General features: G+C 45.3%; 1 protein-coding gene across 1 annotated transcript; it reads left to right on the forward strand.

The window, feature by feature from the left end:
- The first annotated feature begins 3,493 nt into the window (after positions 1 to 3,493).
- Positions 3,494 to 19,301, forward strand: LOC144151994 (uncharacterized). The gene is made up of 5 exons (XM_077683179.1): positions 3,494 to 3,842; positions 6,684 to 6,835; positions 13,635 to 13,702; positions 17,334 to 17,414; positions 19,026 to 19,301. The coding sequence occupies exons 1-5, from the start codon at positions 3,702 to 3,704 to the stop codon at positions 19,157 to 19,159; spliced, it is 576 nt and encodes a 191-aa protein (XP_077539305.1). The 5' UTR covers positions 3,494 to 3,701; the 3' UTR covers positions 19,160 to 19,301.
- Positions 19,302 to 20,181: the final 880 nt, after the last annotated feature.

The raw sequence follows: 20,181 nt of genomic DNA on the forward strand, positions 1-20,181 counted from the left end.
TCTGGATTCACTCTTTGTAGAGCCAAGTGTGGGATTTCAAGTGACGTCCATGGGGAATTGTTATGAGTGTCGTTTAAACCTTTGCTTTCCACATTCCTTCACAGCTGAGATTGGAGCCATTTTTTTATTTTCTAGGCATAAACTACGATCAGTCAAGAAATGTGTCGTGTTCAATTGCTTCCGCTATGATCGTGTATTCTAGAACAAAGTTGTTTTTGTTGATTGCATAACTTGATTCTCAGTGTTGGAAATGTAGGATTTCTGCGTTTTATCTACGTATTTTTTATTTCTGTATTACTACATGTTTTGCTAAGCATTCATATTTGATTGCAACGTGTCCTCTGTTGTGAACAGAAGAAGGTCAGGTGCCCTCGTCAGGAACTCAATGCCTTTAGCTCGTGAACCTTCAGAAGGTATTGTAACACCGCCTGCTGAAGAACACTCTTCTTCAAAATGGCACCATGGAACGACTGCAGGAAGAAAATTTTACTTCATACTTCAAAGGAGCTACCGATCTTGTTATGCATCGAGGATGAATCATCTGGCGCTCAAGAGTCGTCATACCTGCAGGAGAACGATAACAGGCCATCTCTTTGGTGTTGCGGGACATCGCGGAATTGTAGTCATGAGGGCTTGTGCGCACAATTATCTTTGGTGGCCTGGATTGGACGCCGAGAGCGCAACAACTGTCGCCATGCCAGAAGTGCCAACGCACCCAGAAGGATTCAAAGGCTCAAGTTCCGACATCGACGCCGCCGGAGAAACCATGGCACACATCTCATGTGGATTTTGTGGGTCCGGTGGAGGAACATACCGTTTAGGTCGTTCTAGACGCTGTACCAAGAAGATGGAGGTCCGACCAATGGACTGCCTAACATTCACAGCAGTCATCAGTGTGCTTCGGTCTACTTTCACCACATCAGGCATACCACTTATAGTTGCGTCGGACAACGGGGCTGCGTTTGTGTCTTCTCAGATACAAGACTTCTACCCGAGAAACGGAATTCTGGTTCTAATATCTCGCCATACCACCCTGCTACAAATGGGCAAGCAGAACATTATGTAGGTGAACTGAGGAGGGCGCTTGCAAGAGAACAGCCTGGTTCACTCAACGTTCGCATGTCGCGTTTTCTGTTTGGGAAGCGCATACCACTGTGCATCAGTCGATATTGCTAACATCTGATAAGCCCATGTTTGGCGGGAGTTGCCAGGCCAGTTGAACCTAATCAAAGCATGTTAAAGACAAGAGATGACACAAGCTGCTCTACCAAAAACCAGTCAATTCGTCGAAGGTGAAGCAGTATGGGTTAAACAGTTCGGAAGTGTCAGCAAGGCACCTGAGTGGGCGGAACGAACTCTGGTAGGGAGGATCGGTCACACATTCCGGCTTGTGGAGTGTGCAAAAACAATGGTGAGACGCCATCTGAACCAGCTCAGGAAGCGTACCCGTGAAGGGACGCTCGACAGACAAGCACTCAGCTGCAATAACATGATACATGGACAGTAATACAACGGAAAGCACACCAGCAAAGCCGTCGTCACGTCCACGGGAACCGATCACACACCAAAGCGTCCATCCCGGATCCGACTTCCGAGTACATGATACAAGGAATCCTTCTAGGGGGAGATGGGAGCGTGTGCGCGATTCAATAAAATAGACAGGCGCCGCCGCGTACCGGTAGTTTGTGGAACTACACATTGGGTTCCCAAACGCGACGATAGGAGGCGCCACATTCTTGGCAGGCACCTTGTTTGCGGCGGTCATGAGACTATAATGAGACTGTGCTTGCGCGCCAAGACTGTGGGCGCGGTTACCGTTAGTGGACATCTTGGCATTTTTAGTAATCATGTACACCTAGCGAATAAAGTCATTGAAATTACTCAACATTTCGGTTGCAAACCACTTCAGGTACGTTAAAAGCATGAGGTATGAAGAAAACAAAACAGCACTGGTACAAAACTTTATTTTAGGCAGCAAGGCATGCTATTTGGTGACGGAGTGACTAGGTGCCGGAGCCTGCCAGCCAGAGCAGCTCTCTTTATTATGGTTTCCTGGCCCGGACGTTCCGAGCTGCCCAACGCCCTCACCTAAGCTTTTCGTCAGTGAAGGCGAGAGGTGGGTTTAGGGGCTCTTGCCCCTGAAGGGGGCCGTGGTTGTCTAGGGCACCGCAAGTCGGGCAGAGTGTGGAGGGATAGGAAGAGGGATAGAGAAGTCGGAGACGGTGCGTGCCAGGACTGTGCTTGCGCGCCAAGACTGTGGGCGCGGTTACCGTTAGTGGACATCTTGGCATTTTTAGTAATCATGTACACCTAGCGAATAAAGTCATTGAAATTACTCAACATTTCGGTTGCAAACCACTTCAGGTACGTTAAAAGCATGAGGTATGAAGAAAACAAAACAGCACTGGTACAAAACTTTATTTTAGTTTTGTTCCGAGCTGCCCAACGCCCTCACCTAAGCTCTTCGTCAGTGAAGGCGAGAGGTGGGCTTAGGGGCTCTTGCCCCTGAAGGGGGCCGTGGTTGTCTAGGGCACCGCAAGTCGGGCAGAGTGTGGAGGGATAGGAAGAGGGATAGAGAAGTCGGAGAAGGTGCGTGCCAGGACTGTGCTTGCGCGCCAAGACTGTGGGCGCGGTTACCGTTAGTGGGCATCTTGGCATTTTTAGTAATCATGTACACCTAGCGAATAAAGTCATTGAAATTACTCAACATTTCGGTTGCAAACCACTTCAGGTACGTTAAAAGCATGAGGTATGAAGAAAACAAAACAGCACTGGTACAAAACTTTATTTTAGTTTTGTTCCGAGCTGCCCAACGCCCTCACCTAAGCTCTTCGTCAGTGAAGGCGAGAGGTGGGTTTAGGGGCTCTTGCCCCTGAAGGGGGCCGTGGTTGTCTAGGGCACCGCAAGTCGGGCAGAGTCTGGAGGGATAGGAAGAGGGATAGAGAAGTCGGAGACGGTGCGTGCCAGGAAGGGTGTGGGTCCTTAACATGCTTTGATCAGGACGCCAGAGGCGCTCTTCGAAGCCAATTCATCTAAGGAAGAGAAGGTTTAGGTCACATTTTGTTACAAGCGGTAGAGAATCAGCTTTGTTTTTGCCGCATGTACCATCATATGATTCAATTAATTTCACGGATAATGATTAAAGTGTTTAACTTAAACGCTTTTATTATTACGCTACTCATGTTGCTTGGTTTCATGGCGGAACAAAAATGTGTGCGTTAAGATAAAATGTATCCCCTGCAGCATAGCTGCGGTAAAGAAAATATCCACAGAACAAAACATCGTAACGGCGATAAATTTCGGCAGATATGACAGTACCAGAGAAGCTTTTACAAATGAGGAAGTGCACGTGGTTGAACTTTCTAGCATTAAAATAATGTGTACGTCCGGTAATATTCTAGAACGGATGTACCGACATCCTGTAAACGACCTTTTGCACGTAGAGGAAAAAGAACAACCGCTCGTGTACGCGACAGCAGAAGTGGCGTACTAGAAATCAAGTAGAAACTTACCATCTGAAGGCCTCGTTATACGCAGGGACGGGAACCCAAACTGTGCCTCCCCGCTCTATCAGTGATCGTGATTCGAGATTTATGTCGCTGTGAATGACCGCTTTAGAATTTTTTTGCTACTTGTCAATTTTAAAGAATAAAACCCAGCGTAGAGGAGCAAACAAATATCCTGCCTGAAGCCATTCGCAAATGTATCAGCCTCGAGGCACAACGATGGCACTTGGGCTGCCCATTGTCTCCGTTTTTGTAACGCTTCTTTTTGCAGCTGGCAAAACTCAAGGTGCTGTGGGCCCAAACCAGCTTCAACGCGAGGTCCCCGACGTCTCCAAGGTATTTAAGATTTAGAAGACAATTCTGAATATAGTACAATAAGTGTCATAGAAGCTTTCTGCCGCTATGTTTGCGCCCTATTCCATCTTGTTCAGAATAATGGAAGGTACTTCGTGAGTTTTGGTAAGTTATGTGCGGAGCGCTGAAAAGGAATATCGCCGAAAGTGGTGGTCGGTCCTAGGAGAACACATGCTTAACGTTTGTTAACAGCCATTATAAACACGCCTTTTGTCTGTAGGCCCCCAAACCACCACCGTTTATTTAACTTAGAAAGGATTAATAGAAAGGATTACTCGCCTAGAGGAATTTTTTTCGCTTTCAATTTGGTTTACTGCGCTTAGTCACAGGTCATGTTTCCTTTTATCTTGCACAGCCCTTTGTGTATTAGTAATGAAACATATTTAGTGTGGCCTAGACGACGCGCTGTGTTAAAGTAGCATCGCCTTCTGGGACATAGGAGCTCACAAACCTGAAGGGAAGTTTTCGTGCAGCCACTTTTCTTCAATAAAAAAAAATTGTAGAGGTTCAGCAGGAATGAACGACTGAAGAACAATAAAATGCTAACAGAATTATTTGAAGAGTCGGCCCCTTTTGTCGTTTCATTTCATACAGGTAGAAAAGGGAATGGCTAATATCAATTTTACGCCCACTCTTCAACGCAAATATTTTGTTGATTGCTAAATATTCTTTTATTTGTTTGTATTCTCCAGCAATATTTTCCCGAGAAATTGCCGAATCATTTAGTATAAGTGTGGATGCTATGATTATGTAAAAATAAATGTCCCGAAACTGCTACTTCGTTCATTGTCTTTGAAGGAACTGCTCCTAGAGATAACCTGACGACTGGCACTTCTCAAGATATTTTTCGCCAAATCGACGGCCCCAATCATGCATGGTTGAGTGAGGCCCCATTCCGTAGACAGCCTTAGAAGCAGCAATAGAAAACAAGTTTGCGCCAACCCTCCGTTTTTCACAACACGAGCGTGGGCCCAATATCTTCCGCTTGGTGTGCCCAAAGAAGCAGAGAATGTTTTACGCATCGGAAGATTTAGGCATCTGCTCAGGATGCGCCGGTACGCATCGGGTGTCGTGGGAGAAGCTCAATAACTGCACCACTGATTACCCCAAAACGATATGAAGCCCCTGATACAACTTTGCTCTCACAGCATTGGTGCGACCGTTCAGTAGTGCTCAATGAAACGCCACACGCCCATGGCTACAGGGAGCAATCTAGGCCACAACTTTTGTATTGTTTCTATTTGCGTAGCACATACCAATTGTTTTGGCTTTTAACCGTGTTCGAACATGGCTCACAATATATTAAAATTCCTAGAATTTAACGAGATTGTTACATAGTTAAACAAAAAAGTAAAAAAAACCCTTGATATTGGGCTACAACAACTTAGCTATACATCATACGTCTAAGTCCCATCCGTCTGTGCCGCCAAAGTAAAGTTTTACTTATCGTATTGGCTTTCTGCAAGCGTCAAAACCGAAGCGACAACAAATGGTGGCCTATTGTAAAGATGAAATAATGTTTAGGATTTCCTAACAATCTGTCTGTCTAAATTACCAAAGCCGATACTAATTTTCATTCGTTACGAGGTAGCATGTCACACAAAGTTTTATTGTATGATCAGAGAAACACATCAGTCATTTGAAGACCAACTAATATTTAGAATGGCAGTTTTCAAATCGCAGTGGAACGTAACGCTTACACGTACTTTGAATGAAAACGGAATGACTTCAAGCCTGCAAGCGAACATATTTTGGCTATGGAGTGGCACCACTAAATAGCAGAACCTTTTAAGGTTTTCTTTTCTTTGACCAAGCAATTTCCTGTGGAACACCAGAACATAAATTACTTGTGACCACCCTAAGACATGAAACGCTCGTAATTTGCCAGAGATAGGCACAGAAATAATGAACACTTGCTGCCGACGTCGTTCTTTAAAAGGCTTTCGGCGCTGTCCTTTTTATAAGAATCATAGTAGTAAATTTGTCACGGGGCGTAGATTTCGTCTTAAGGGTTACGAACAACAAAAATGGGCCACTTCACTCCCATGGCCACGTATCGTGGATGACGGATGTAGTGAGTCGGTCAAATATGGGAAACCATTCTTTGGCTGGACACGTCTGGACGGCAAACGGGTCTCGAGTAAGAAAAGTGCCCCTCACGTATAGCCTCTTACTCATACATAGTCTGTACTGTCACTGAGAATTTACCAAGAACGAATAGTGATAACATGCCGCGTGTTTGAAAGGCAGACATTCATTTTTCTTAGCTGGCTTTTTCTTTGCCTGAATGTTGAAAGTTTTCACCCAGTTAACGCGTTTGACGACTTTTTCAGGGAAAGGTCTAGCACAAGGTTCTAGGTTTTAAATATTCGTCTGCACAATATTGTGAAAGGAAAATTTGTATATATAAACAACCATTTCGTGGCACGTGTGGTTGACTTTGCGTGCTTTTTCTACGAATTTTCGTATACAGCTCATGAGCACGAACAGCGTTTTTGAGAATTTATATGAAATACCAAAAATGGTAGATGTTTCGGATGTAAAAAGCTGTTGGATTGTAGGGTGCGATGGGTCACACAAATGCATACGATGGACGGGAAGAACAAGAACAGACAAGGTCCGTCCAAAGTCATTCGTCGCACGTGTTTGTGTCACAAGGCGGACCTAGAACTTGAATATGTGAAAAGACAATTAGCGCGTTGCCAACGTTTGCTGACCTAAAAAAAGCTGATTGCCTTAAAAATTACGAAGTTTTGCAAATTTATTTTAGTGAAAAGCGACCACACATTTAAGTTATTTTGAACCATTATCTCCGCTACGCAGATTTTCGCAGATTTTGTGCACCCGATAGGGGCACGGGACACCAACCGTGACGAATTGCTCCAATGTCTCTCGGCGCAAAGAACTCATTATGATTCCGAATCCAGCAACGCTACGTACGTCTGGTCACTTAATAAAGATGGAGGAAAAAAACGGTAAGCACTTCTTTTTGTCCCTTTTAAGGCGACAGCCTTATGTGCACCACTATGCGAAAGACCGTTGTCGTAGTCGTGTCATTTTTTTCTGGTGCAGATAATGGCCCAAGTTGTAAAGAGCGAGTAAACAAACATTCGCGCTCTTTTGCAGTTTGAACCTGAGTCTCCAGAGTAAGCGCCCAGTTTATTACCATGGCGCTATGCATTCGGTGCCAGCTGTGGAACAAAAGTTAGAACAGTGCGCACCACGTTACCAGTGAACGCGCGGCCGTGTGAGCAAAACAGGCGCAATCGGTTTATGCACAATAGCAATGTTTGGGAAGCTGGGGTGCGTGTCAACGCCACCCACCAGCCAGCCTGTAGACGTTTTCATTTCAAAAGACGAAGAAACGAAAGAAAAGAACGGCACGCGAACAAGGTAACGCTGTACAGAAGCGTGTCGAAGAAATAAGCGCCAAAAGGTGAAAAACCAAAAATAGAGACAAAGGCGTTAAATGCCAGGTAACAGTGTTGAAGGGGATGATAACTGTCGCCAGGCTTTTCCATCAACTCACATAAGCAGAACTTGGTGCGCTGAAAATTTTTTTGCGGAATGGCTTATGCACCCAGAATAGTACAGCAGCTGCCTTTCCAAAAATTTGGTTTACAATACTAGAATAAACTCTTGCAACCCGACGCAGAATTTTCAGAAAAAATAACGCTAATTGTTTTGAACCCAAACTGGTAAAAAAACAAACGCCGAAGATCTCCTAAACTGAGTAGCTCAGAAAAATGCAGACTTTCTCTCGACCCGCAAGGTAGGACAAAAGCGTCAATTGCATAGTCGCTGATGAAGTAGCGGCGCAATTTTTAAACAGGTTTAAGCTCGAAGATCCCATTACTCCGCGCATTACAGCGGCAGCTTTGAAGGTCCAATTTATTCTTCGAGCGTATACAAGATATAGGGCCTGTGTTCATGCAAAGAAATCCCTTGGTTTACAAATATTTGCATTGTATATTTGTACCTTCATTTGAATGATCTTCCGAAAAACAAAAAGAGAATCTTTTAAGAGAAGTTTCTATTACCAAATCAACACCTAGAAATACATTTGAAAAGATGAACGGGTCCGGTGATTTGAATGACATCGTCCGATGATTTGAATAACGCAACAGCAACCCCCGAAGCGTCGCATCTACCCCATGGTTCCCCTCGCGGGAAGATGGTGTAAATTTTCTTTTTCGCTGCCTTCTGCCAGCGGATAAAAAAAACACCGAAAGGCAGATTTTGCTCTAGGCACCATTTCCGCAATCCAACCTCGATATAACATAGACAAACCTGTCATTACGGCAAATGCAACAACCGCCGTGCTGCCTGAATATTAGTAAGTTTTTTATGACGCGTAGAGCGGACAACTTCGCATGTTTTAACATAACAAAATAATGATAATAGTTATAGCAGGGAGAACCAGCATACGGCACGCACTCCTTTTGAACTTGCAGGTGCTGCGTTCTCTGTTTTATATAAAAAAAAACGGCCCCGATGAAGTAGATAACACATGAAGTAAGGTAGGCTAATCTCGCCTTATCCCATTTGCCCAGCGCTCGTACTTTGCGCTAGTTGAGCTGCGTGGTCTCTTTCAGGCCTGCTTTTTGTTTTCGGAGGTGCCCGCCACTGACTAACTAGCTGGGCTAACTCGCTATATATACTGCTACTGGTTTCGCAGGGGCAGTAGTGCTGTTGACAAATTAAAGGGCGTCTTCCCAAAAGAGTTCTATCAGGTGTAGCCGAAGATACACCTGAGCGCCTCCTAGCCCAGCTGTAGCCTCGGCGTGTTACACACCTCAATCAATCAATCAAACGATCAATCAATGAATCAATCAATCAATCAATCAATCAATCAATCAATCAATCAATCGTGCGTAACGCCTATAATCACCCATTCAGTTTGGGATCGCATAATCTGCGATAAGATTCCTTTACGTAGCGGACGGAACGAGGGTGGTGATAGGGCGAAACGGAGGTGCATTCATGGTGACGTACAGATCCGCAATAGCTATCTGAAAATGCATTCCAGTGAACAAAGCAACAATGATTTACCAATCATTAAGTTAATCTCACTTCTATCAAAATTCAGCTCGCACCCTCGGGACGGTGAGTGCTAACAAATTATCCTAGGTGGCCCGAAAATTGAACTCATGGGTATCATGTTTGTTGCCGCTGTAGGATTTTTGTCATGCTACAACGTTTGAGAGAGAGTACACAGCTGGAGTTTAAAACACGACCTCGGCTAATGTACGGATGTGACTGGCCGGTACGCAGGCCCAACTGTAGGGGTTTAACGTTCAAGTTTATGGGCGATTCTGGAGAAAGAATTTCGATTTGCCATTTCCACAACAAAAAAAGGGAAGCGGGAGAAAGTATATCCCACATAGAGCCATGACTCTCGGTGGTTGTTTTAAGTAATCCCTGGGACAACATCAGGGCTGGGGGGGTAAAGTAGCTGGGAAAGAGTCCCTACTTACGCTGTCTTCCTTAATATATCGCCAAATTGTACTTCCTGTCGTTTTTAAAATTGCCAGCATTAATTAGGCAAAAGCACCTTTTCGGATGCTCCAGAATAGCAATTTAGGTTTTATGGTCGCTTTAAACTACAAAACGTTTTTTCGCTCTTCGCTTATACCGAACTCACCATACCGGTTCGCGAACCAATTCGAGCTTGCGAACCGACTAGCGAACCAGTTTGGGTTGTGATTTTGCCGAACCGGAACTGAACCGGAACGAAGTGAATCCACCCGGACCCGAATGTAACCGATCCGGTATTTTTTAGGTACGATGCACAGTAAAAAATAACGCATTTCTTTATTTTTTTAGACCAGGATAACAATAAACAAAAGAGCTTCTCCGGGAAATTAATCCTGATGCGACAAATATGCAAACAGGGAAGCGCTTTCGAAAATCGATTTTCGAAAGCGCTTCCCTCCCTGCAATGCCTTCACTTGAAATCGTTCGCAGATTTTTTTAGGGTGGGAGCTCGAACTGCTGGACTTTCGTGATGCAGCATGTAACAGTCATATTCTTGTCAGTGTTAAGCATAAACTTCAGGTGCACTTAAGTCTCCTAAGTGATCTGAAGGAGAAAGCCCGCGATTTTTAAAACTTCTTCCCCGATGCATCGTGTTTTCGGGTAACGGTTAGCGCTGAAGTTACCGCATCAGTCTGCTGCACTGGGAGAACCGGGTTCAAATCTCACTCGACCTTAAACCTGTTTTATGTATATTTTATTTACCTATTTTCTTTTACAGTGGCCGTAATTTGGTTCTTTTTAGGTAATCGCGAGTAACTACAGTTACTTTTCGGGTTTGATCCAACATCCAAGTCCCTAAGTATGTCGAGTTCCTTATAGATCTGTGCGGAATCGCATATTTGTAATTTTTCATATCATAATGAAAAAAAAACTTGAAGGAAACTTTTTTTTTCTCCGCTCAGAATTTCTTGAAAACTTATATCTTCACTTCCGCTACGCCAACAGAAGTCTGGCTCCCACCCCATCCACGCGGGCGCCGCTGCTATAAAGTCATACCACGCGTTCGCCGCCCAAGACGACATCGCACCTTCGTATCCCGCCTTCCCAGCCAATGACGACATTACTTTGGGGCCATGGGATGCGTCGAAGCAGTTGAACCGTCAGTACAGCGTATACCGGCGTCCTCAACCAATCGGTAGTTTAAGTGCAGAGCACTTTAGGGCCCCGGCATGTCGTCGTAGCTCGTCCGAGGTCACTCTATCTAGCCACCGCAGTCCCGTGGTGTCCCTCATCTAAACAGAGGCTTCAAAAAGATACCCGCGTATCCCTACATCCACTCATCCGGCCAAAAGTTGGGAGAATACTTGACACGAGAGATTTTATAGGCAGAAGTGTTCGAAACTCATGTAACCACTGGCACTTCTTATCCATGTTCTCATTATTTAGCGCAAGGAAAATTGCGCGTACTTTTGAGGCAAATTATATGCGCTTTACCAGCATTCAGTTTAGTTAGGAATGCTCATAGGGTTGATTTTACGATAGTAAGCGAGAAAAAGTGGCCCGTGAAGAAAACAACGGCGCGTTCAAAACGGTGCAGCAAATCACGAGAACCTGCGAGATGAACGCAAGCACAAAAAGAACAGAACTCCCTCTCGTGCTGTTCCAGACCCACCAAGAAACAAAATATAAAGAAAAGGATGCGGGCTGTCGCAAGAGAGGGCGCGCGAGCACTGTGAAGGTGGGAATACTGAATTGCGTTGAAAAAAAATCTCTGTTCAATACATCAAAGGGGAGTGAGGGGGATGAGCATGAGGGGTGGTAGTGAAGTGCGGAGAATGCCGCCACAGCCCCTCTGGAGAATCACAGCTCCGCACTTCCGACAGCTTTCACATTGAGTGAAACTGCTTTAGTTTTAACTTACACCGACCACTGTTTTAAAACGAATTTTTATTTGCGTTTCCTCCGCGTTTCGGGTTTTAAGGCAATGCTGCTGCTGCTGCTCTTCTCTGGTTGAATGCGCAGGTGGGTTTCCGGTGGTTCCACCTCACTTCCAAGCCGAGGGGGAGAATCTGGAACCCTAACTCAGAATTTTTCTACAATACTACCAGACGCCGCTGATTAACGCGAATATCGGCAGCCGCCGCCGCAGCGGAACCTTTCAGAATAGGCGCATTTGTGTGGGCTTGGGGCTCTTGGGATAAAAGCGAAGCAGGGCGGTGGTCACGTGGGCAGGAGCACGTGAACACGTGACAGTGAGATGGCACGAAAGGGTTCTATAATCCTACGCGGCATCCAGCGTTAAAAGAAGCGTCAGGAAGAACAGGAACCTCTTAGCTCCGCCGGAGAATGTGGTGCAGACCGTACATTTCTGCAGGGTATGCTGGTTCAAAGGCGCGAGCCAATGAAACCATGCCTGGAGGTAATAAAAGACGATGAGCGTCGCGAGCCCATCGCTCCGAAGCGACTGACGGAACTAAAATGCTCTAGGCAGATTCGGCTTAACCTAGCTTCGCCAAGACGCCCTTGCAATCATTTCAAATGGTGCTACTTGCGCTCTATTGGCCAGTTCAGAACATGGACCATTATGGCGGTGTAAACATCATTCAAATCTTCTCTTTAAGGTCATTCCTATTTGTGCGTGGAATTTGCAAATGTTTTCTCTCCCTGAGTCATTATTGCATTTGAACCGAATTGGAATCGTGTGGTGATAATGCTGTGATAATTACATGCACTCCTATTGGAATATTTTACTCTGAGGCTTTTATTTCCACAAGCTCATTGGCATTTCTCAACTATTTGTTAGCCAGATAAAGACATTACCATTATTTCCATATGTAAGGTCTATAAACGCCCTATTTTATTCCTTTTAAAATATGTCTTCAGGGATACTGAGTCTGAAGAAACTTCAAAATAATTCTACGGGAGAGTTTAAAACAGTCGAATTACACGAATTGTTTATGGAATTTTAGTTGGTTTCAGTGGAGTAATACTGTGAAGATCTTTTTTGCTTCCTACCACGACAAAGCAGTCCCGGCCCCGAGGGTGGGTTTCAATGTTTTTTTTTTATTATTATTTTGGCGCTGTTATTATTAAACCTGTGGCCTGCCGTAGTGTGGGTTCATAGAATATTTTAGCACACCTCAAGATCTTTAATCGTGGCAAACTCTCGACATACTTTCTTTTCATTTTTTGCCTCCGTCGAAAAAGAAAAAAACTGTGGTTTATTTCTCTGCAATAGGAATCGGTAAAACACGAAAGTGAAAAGTGCAGCAAAATCTGCAGCGAATGGAGCATGATTTGTTGGTTGGCGGCTGTCTTGTGGATGTGCTTGGCAAGCAAGGTCCTGCTAGCGGGTCACTTCGGCAGAGGTGCGACCTATTCGGTCCTCCTCCGTGGCGTGTGCGGCAGACGGTTGCATTGCGACGAGCTCAGCTTGCATGACGCGAGAGGCAGAGATCGTAGCTCGGACCGTGTTGTGCGAAAGCGTTCCGCTTCCCGCTGGCGTTTCTCTTCGCACCAAATCAGTCACGTTCGCGGCATTCGCCTGTCGGCGTCGTTGCCTTTTTGCGGCGCGTAACTGACAAACGACACAGTTTAGGCTGCCCGATCGAGGCGCCAGCTGTCGGCGCTCGTTAGCTTCATGATGCTCTACTTCGCTTCATCTCTCCTAGACGGCAGCACCATCCGCGTCAATGAAACTTTTTCTGCCGTTTCTCCTGTGTTCGTTGTAGTGGCGTAATTTCCGTGAAGGGTATGCCGTCAGTGAAACCTTGGTGTATGCCGGCATAAAACACTTTGGTGTTAAGAAAACGGCAGCGACGAGACGAATAGGACAGGCGTTCTTCGACTCTGCATCACAGCGCCACATACACTTACCCACCGCGGCAGGTGATTTCTCAAGTTGTTTCTTTAAATAGAAGCCCTGCCTCACTGCCACATCGACGCGCATCCCGTACGGTACCTTTGATTTCATCCTCAACCGAACTGACTATGCAGTGAAGCGGCTTCGCTCTAGGGGCATCAAAACAGACGGCCCCGTATGCTTGCGCATAGGACAACAAGCATTTTTGTCCACGAAAGATCTCCACGGCAATTTTCTGTTTTCGTTATGACATAAACGCTAGTGGCAATTTGTGAAAGTCAGATTTGGAGAAGGTAATAGAGATTGATTACAGGTGCGCCTTTGAAAGAATATTTCATTTTCTCTTCCACAACTTCCTCTTTTTTGTGTGTGTGTGCACCGGTGTGCGATTACATCGTCTGACTATTAAATATCCTGATTGTTTTCTCTCGTAGTGTTCGCGTAAGTTTGCACCACACGCTGGGTGACACTCCTGGCACCACGTATTACACGGTAGGCCCGAGTGAGTATGCTTTTTCTATTAATTTCATCGTCTGAAAACCTTCAAAAGTTTCATAATTTCTGTACAGATAGCGGCTCTCAATCAACGACAACAGCGCACCCTGTGATGTTTCAAGATATCGGGCAGTAATGACTCGCCCGAGAATCATGTCGTAAAGCTCTTCCTCGGCACTTCCATGGGACACGGTTATTGTTAGCTCATGTGAATGCCAAACTAGGCAGTACAAGGAAGCGAAGCGGCTGACATTGCGGTTGGAAATGTCTGCGCGGTTAACATAAGGTGCCGTGACTTAAAGTATAACCCTGCTAAGTCAAAGTCATGAAACTAGTTTAGTACGCTATAATCTGAACAAGCTGACGTACGAAACCCGCCATTTATCATTTACCCAAAATAAACGCGTGAAAGGCTTTGTTTGTAATTCGGAACTAGATTACCATGGCTAGCATTGGTTGGAAAGCAAAGCTTTAAACGACACCCGGCAAGAATTTTCAATGCAACGTCACTTAAATTTGCACACGTTGCTCTACAAAGAGTGAAACCCGACATACTGCCAGCCGTTAACTGGAATTCACGGGGGCGGCGTCACGAACGCAACAGCGTCGGCCACAGCCGCGCTAGAGCGGCGGACACCGCAGCCGCTGTAGCCCGACCGTGCGTCGGAATAAATAAAACGGGGAGGAGCATCTTTCAAAGGATGAGACAGCGGAATCTAGGCATCCTTATGTGCTAGCTTGGGGCTACACCCCCGCGTGACACAAGCGCAGACACCGAAACAATTCGGCATGTGAGCTTAGTGATTCCCATTTATAGTGATTTAAACTAATTATTTCAGTAAGCTTGTGAATTGCTAGAAAGCCTAGGAGACCTTTATAATCTATATTTTTCAGAACAAGTTGTTCCTTTCGCCTTTTGTAATACCTCTTGAAACACAGCCGAATTTATATTCACCAATTTACAAAACGGAATCGCAATCGTGGCAAGCACTGCGCAAAAGGTAGCATTTCTCTAGCGTGAGATGTCTGTATGTGTTCTCTACATTTTGTTTTCGAGCACTGCAAGCGAATCCTTAAGGTATCGTTGCCTAGCGAACACTTAAGTCCGCCGAGTCTGGGTTACCCAGGAGGTGCTATCGAACAAGCCGTGCGAAGGAAGCGCGCCGTGAACGCGAAGCTGTTCCAAAAGAGACGTAAAACAACCTTCGCTAAAGCAGACGACAAAGCCGTCCCTTCGACGCACCCGCCGCTGTTAGCAAGCACCTGCGCGCGGGGAACACTGGGTAAGCATTCGCTGTATCATCTACACTGTGCTCCGTGAGTGAAAACCGCCCTCCACGTCCTCGCCGCGTTGGGAGTTGCTTGTCCCGCACGCCACGAAAGAACCGTTCGCTGGGAGAGGTCAAAAGCTTTGCTTTCACCACGGACTTGGGGTTTTGTTGTATACGTGCTTCCTGACGGAACATTGAAGCGAGAGCGCTATGGAGTTCCTGTAGAAAAATGCCCGCATCGGTGCCGTGATCGGAAAATTCCGGCATTGGGAGCACAAAATTTCTGTCTGTCGAGGACTGCACTGAGTGGCACTGCTATTGTACATCATCGTTCGTTTGTGCGGATTGCGTAGCCAGCACGAAGCGGCTGTTTGCCGCCCGAGAGGATATTTTAGCAGAGCTTAACATCCAGGCGCTTCAACTACATGAGGCTATGCAATGCCCGCAGACTGATGACAGCAACGGCCTCATTAAAGTCATTGCCAGGCTCCATTCAACCAATGTCGACGCTCTATGTACGGTGGGATGCACGAGCGTCGAAACGCAACTAAACACGTTGAGCCCTGCAGCCGGAGCTAGCTTTTCTCGCTGGTACGGAACATATAATGGCGCCCAGACCCAAGAACCTGTCCAAGCGTGTTAGCAGGCCGGCAAATGATAGTGGCTACCTAAGCGAGCTCAATGGTATGCGCCACGAGCGTTACTTTTATGCCACCCTTCCGTAGCATCACGCAGCTTCTGATGACTTCTAGATTGCGCTCAGGTTGGAACCGAAATCAACGTTCGTGTGTTCCACCCTTTTGTGTGGAATTTTCCCCAAAACACAAAAACGGTCTAAAAGGGTTCGGTGTAAATTTCTGCGAATTTAATTTCTGCTTTTCACATTCAAAATGCGTACAAAAACGTTATTTTTGGACAAGTAGGACAAATACGGCCTTATTTCAGCATTTTATACCTCGGTTGATTGCATATCTATGCTCTTAAGTGAACAATGGCACGATTTCGAAAAGCGTCGAGTTGTTTTGGAAGTTTTATGCTGGTTCAGATAAATCAGTATTTTGTAATAGCGTGGAAGAAAATCTGAAAACAATGCCCTCCCGATAATTTATGATGTCGCCTGTTGCCCTGGAATGGTTTTGTCCAGAATGTTATGTTTATTGTGTTTATAAGTCGAATCACGCATCTCTATGTTATGGTGGTGTAATTATTCCTAAAGTAAAAAAAACTGAGACAACAGCCTATTTTATCTGCATAGATCTGTTGCGCCACAAGTGATGCGTCTGCTACTTCAATTTGTGCGAAATCTCAATAGGTGAATAATTTTACACAAGCTATACACACTCTTAAAGAAAAAAAGGAGTTCTCATGTCAGAAGTGAATATGCATTTATCATTTTTGTGCAATGTGTAAAACTTGCTGCCAACGAAATGTCTATGGCAACCGCAATCTTACTATGCCGAAAAAATGTCTAGACGTAGCTGGGGAGAAGACGTGACACAAAAAATTAGCAGTGGCTTAGCTCGGCTATGCCAAGATAGACGTACCGTGAGCTAAGTTTCAGCTAGTTATTCTTAGCTTTCCTGTTTGTCTAGGATTAGCTTGATCATCATGCTTACTGCTGCTAAAATGACACACACACGGTATACGCATTATGTGACACATGTATATTTATCAGGCGGCCCGTCGCAGCGTTACAAATCGCCCCACAGCTAAGCTGGTTCCACAGGCGAATACCGGTGTTGCTGCGACGCACGAACCATCGGTTTCACACCCGGCCACCCCTCGCATGATCATCAAGTGGACTGGGGCGCCACGTGTGGAACGGAAGTCGGCGAAGACTCTGGGCGCGTGGGGTGTGTGAGAACGCCGGGCAGCGAGCAACGTTGTGTGTGCCGTGTGACGTCACTGCTCCTCGCGCATGCTCAGCACGGCTCTCTAGGAGGCACGCGAAACTGCTTAATCTCGGCCAGTGTAGCACACGCTACAAAAAGCTGAAGGAAAAAAAGGCAGAAAGCTTCGGTCGAGAGTTGTGACAATCACCGAACGAAGGATAGAGGTGAGCTTTGGTGTTGCTTATCTTCTGCTACAAACATTGCCTGTTCTTTTCAAAACCTTCAGCAAAGACGGCACTGTACCAAACAAAACGTCCAAAATTAATCCTGCAGCAAAATTTTGCTACTTTGCGACAAGGCCGGCGTTTACTAATGACGACCATATATCTAGACCGACTTTCAAAGCCCACATCGTTAGTGGGCAGTGATCGGCGGACCAACGACTCAAAGTTATAGCCTCTTTTGCAGCAGAAGCCATCATGTGCTTGGCTGCAGATTTTTCGATCTGTCTTATCCTAATTTGTTTGTTTTTTAGGTACAGACGTCGAGGTTGGCCGATTCCACTACACAGACTACAAGAATTGCGCCGTTCTGGAGATGCACCACTTCGGAGACCGTAATAAAACTCCGCAGTGTTTTGATATTTTGTGTGCACTCTGCACAGCCGCGAATTATCAAGTTTTACGAGAATCGCATCCCGTACGATGCCGTGTAAATAACTTGGCGCTTTCATTTGCTTCTCATGAACAACTCTGGGCAGTTTTTGGGAAGTGCCGGACAGCGCTTACAAAGTGTAGTTGATGGGAACAAATACAGAACTGGTCTAAAGCAGTTATGAGCATTCCAAAATGACAAACAAAACATACCTAATATTTCTTTCCCAATGCTCAGGGATATGAAAGAAGAGAAACTAGTTCGGCCTGAAGTGGTCGGAGAGGCGCTTTCTTACTCCAGTTCGCACCCCTAATCACTACCGTGCCCATGCCTGGGTGGGTAAAGCATAAATGACTATTGGTACAGGCAATTAAAGCTCCGACTTCATTGTGTAGATTTGTGCGGCTTTCCTTGCCCTCTCGGAGCAAAACGACAGGTGTCACTCTGGCTTCCTTGGCGTTTCACACGAAACAAAATGTTATACACCTACACTAAGCATTATTTCCGCAGCAGCCTTAACTCTTCATTGATAAGACCAATTAAAATTTAAGAATTTCGCCGTGGAGACAATTACCCCTGTAAATATTTGGTTACTCATCCCCCAAAATATCCCCTGTGCACCGAACTTTCTACAGAAATGCAGTATATATTTTATGCAGTTATACAGTAAGGTTCCGTGGCACACCTAGGATCTATGTTTGTCAGCACTTGTATTCGCACCGAATACCTTACCAAAAAGGTACATTAAAGACCAAACGTTTTCTGCCCACTAGGCAAGGCCTTTAACGCTTTTATTCTGAATATGCCTTCCGGACTCGTTTTTGGTATCTTTTTGGGATTATGCCGGGTTTGACGAAGCCCTCACACAAGGATAACGATAACTGGGAAGGCATGCGGGTAGAGTAATTCACTCAAATCGCCGTTCACTTTGCATTTTTTTGTTAAATAGACTATCCTTAAGTACCCCAAAATAGGTAGTACATAAGAGGTATTAGGTAAATTTTGCGCTTGATTTTGTAAAAATATGCTTAAGAAATGTTTGTTACGACCAGCTATCTTTTCACCCATTTATAACTTCCCACTTTCTAATTCATCCCAATGTCAGGAGACGATATATTTGTACAGTAAAGCAACCTTGCGCAAAAGCCAGTTCATTTGCGGTGAAGCACTACGCCGAATTTGTATTGACACAAAAGACTGTGTTAACTGCTGCGCAATAGGAGTTTTTAGTTAAAAATTTCTTACCCAAAGACTTGCGCAATCCAAAAATACAAACCCCTGCACTATATGTAACAGATACTTGTAATGGAACAAAGCTTGAAATATATAAACGCAAGCTCACAATAAGTTCACATTAGCCACAGCGAAACGCTGCCTAAAAGAATGTGGAAACCCGTACGCTTGCGCCTGCCTTCCTCGCGTGGGAAATGTTGTTAAAATACATTAAATCTTCCACCAATGTAAGTCCCCCTCAAGATTGTATTCTAAGATATGTATGGCTGTCATATAGCTCCATGCTTGAGGTTGCATAGAGCATGGCCTATAATTAAACTTTTGTTTTTTCTGTTTTCAGAGTGCACTCTTTGGGTCACGAAGGACGTGCTAGACTCAATTCCGGAGGAGTGTCTCAAACAGTATAATGACATTTGCGGCAGTGACAGCGTTTCCCTGTACAGCAAAAACAAATGCAAGAACGCAGGCATATGATGGCATTTCCACATGAAGTGCCTTAGCCAATACAAGCACGGAGAAATTTGGATGAAAAATGGTATTTGCATTGTTAACAGCGTATAGAGACTTAATAAAATCTTAAACATAGTTTCTGCTCAGGAAAGGCAGTATAGACATACCAGAAATAAAGTTATTATGAATGTATTCATGCTTGGCTATTACTGGTGGTTTTCACTTTTGGGGGCAAGAACAATGGAAGATCGTGCATTCACCAGAGCTGGTGACAACTCCCTTCGTCTATTCGCTTGGGCAGCTGTACTATCAACTTCTATGGCGCCAACAACGCACTGAAATTCCTACTAGACAACTGAGCTTTAAAGCCACTGCAGCCTACCTACAACCCTTCCCCCCCACCCCGCGTCCCAGTTTAAGGGCTACCTTTTCACTCTAAAACTTGTCGTCATCACCATCACCAGCCTATCTACACCCACTGTAGGGCAAAGCCCAGTCCAAATAATCTCCAATTACCCCATTGTACGCCCTATTAAATATTTTAGTTTTCTGGAGCACACTTTTTCGAAGCCGTCCTTTTCGGACGTAAGAAAGCAGCTACCAAGTACACTATATGACAATGCTAGTTCGGCTTATTGCAATAGCCTATTCCGATCACACACCATGACACACACCGCAGAATACTACGCAAGGTGGGTAATAATACTAAGTCAACCAATAACCACTTCAGCGGAACGTCAGTTATCTGAGACCCGTAGCAGCAGAACGGCACACAACGTGGCCGTCGCTCCGAGGATAATACAACTGAAGTGACCGAGATGAAAAGAAAATTAGCATAATTTGGGACTAGACGGGAATCGGACACATCGCCTCCGGAATGTCAGTCGACCACGCATCGCTGGCACCACCGTGCTCAATAGTGCTGGTTGGCTAAAGGTTGTCCTAGTTCATGCGTTGTGGCCCTCGGCCTCGGGGAAAAGTCCACAATTGGAACATGCAGCTGAAAGCACCATAAGTTCGGCCTTGCACAGCCCATATTTAAGCTG

This window comes from Haemaphysalis longicornis, unplaced genomic scaffold (genome assembly GCF_048455015.1).
Source record: "Haemaphysalis longicornis isolate Haplotype H1 unplaced genomic scaffold, Haemaphysalis longicornis Haplotype H1 scaffold_9, whole genome shotgun sequence".
Classification (NCBI taxonomy): domain Eukaryota; kingdom Metazoa; phylum Arthropoda; class Arachnida; order Ixodida; family Ixodidae; genus Haemaphysalis; species Haemaphysalis longicornis.

Coding starts and splice junctions, on each gene's coding strand:
- LOC144151994 (XM_077683179.1), top strand. CDS start 3,702: ATGTATCAGCCTCGAGGCACAACGATGGCACTTGGGCTGCCCATTGTC. Junction 3,843..6,683: donor AGGTCCCCGACGTCTCCAAG/GTATTTAAGATT, acceptor TCCGCTACGCAG/ATTTTCGCAGATTTTGTGCA. Junction 17,415..19,025: donor GATGCACCACTTCGGAGACC/GTAATAAAACTC, acceptor TTCTGTTTTCAG/AGTGCACTCTTTGGGTCACG.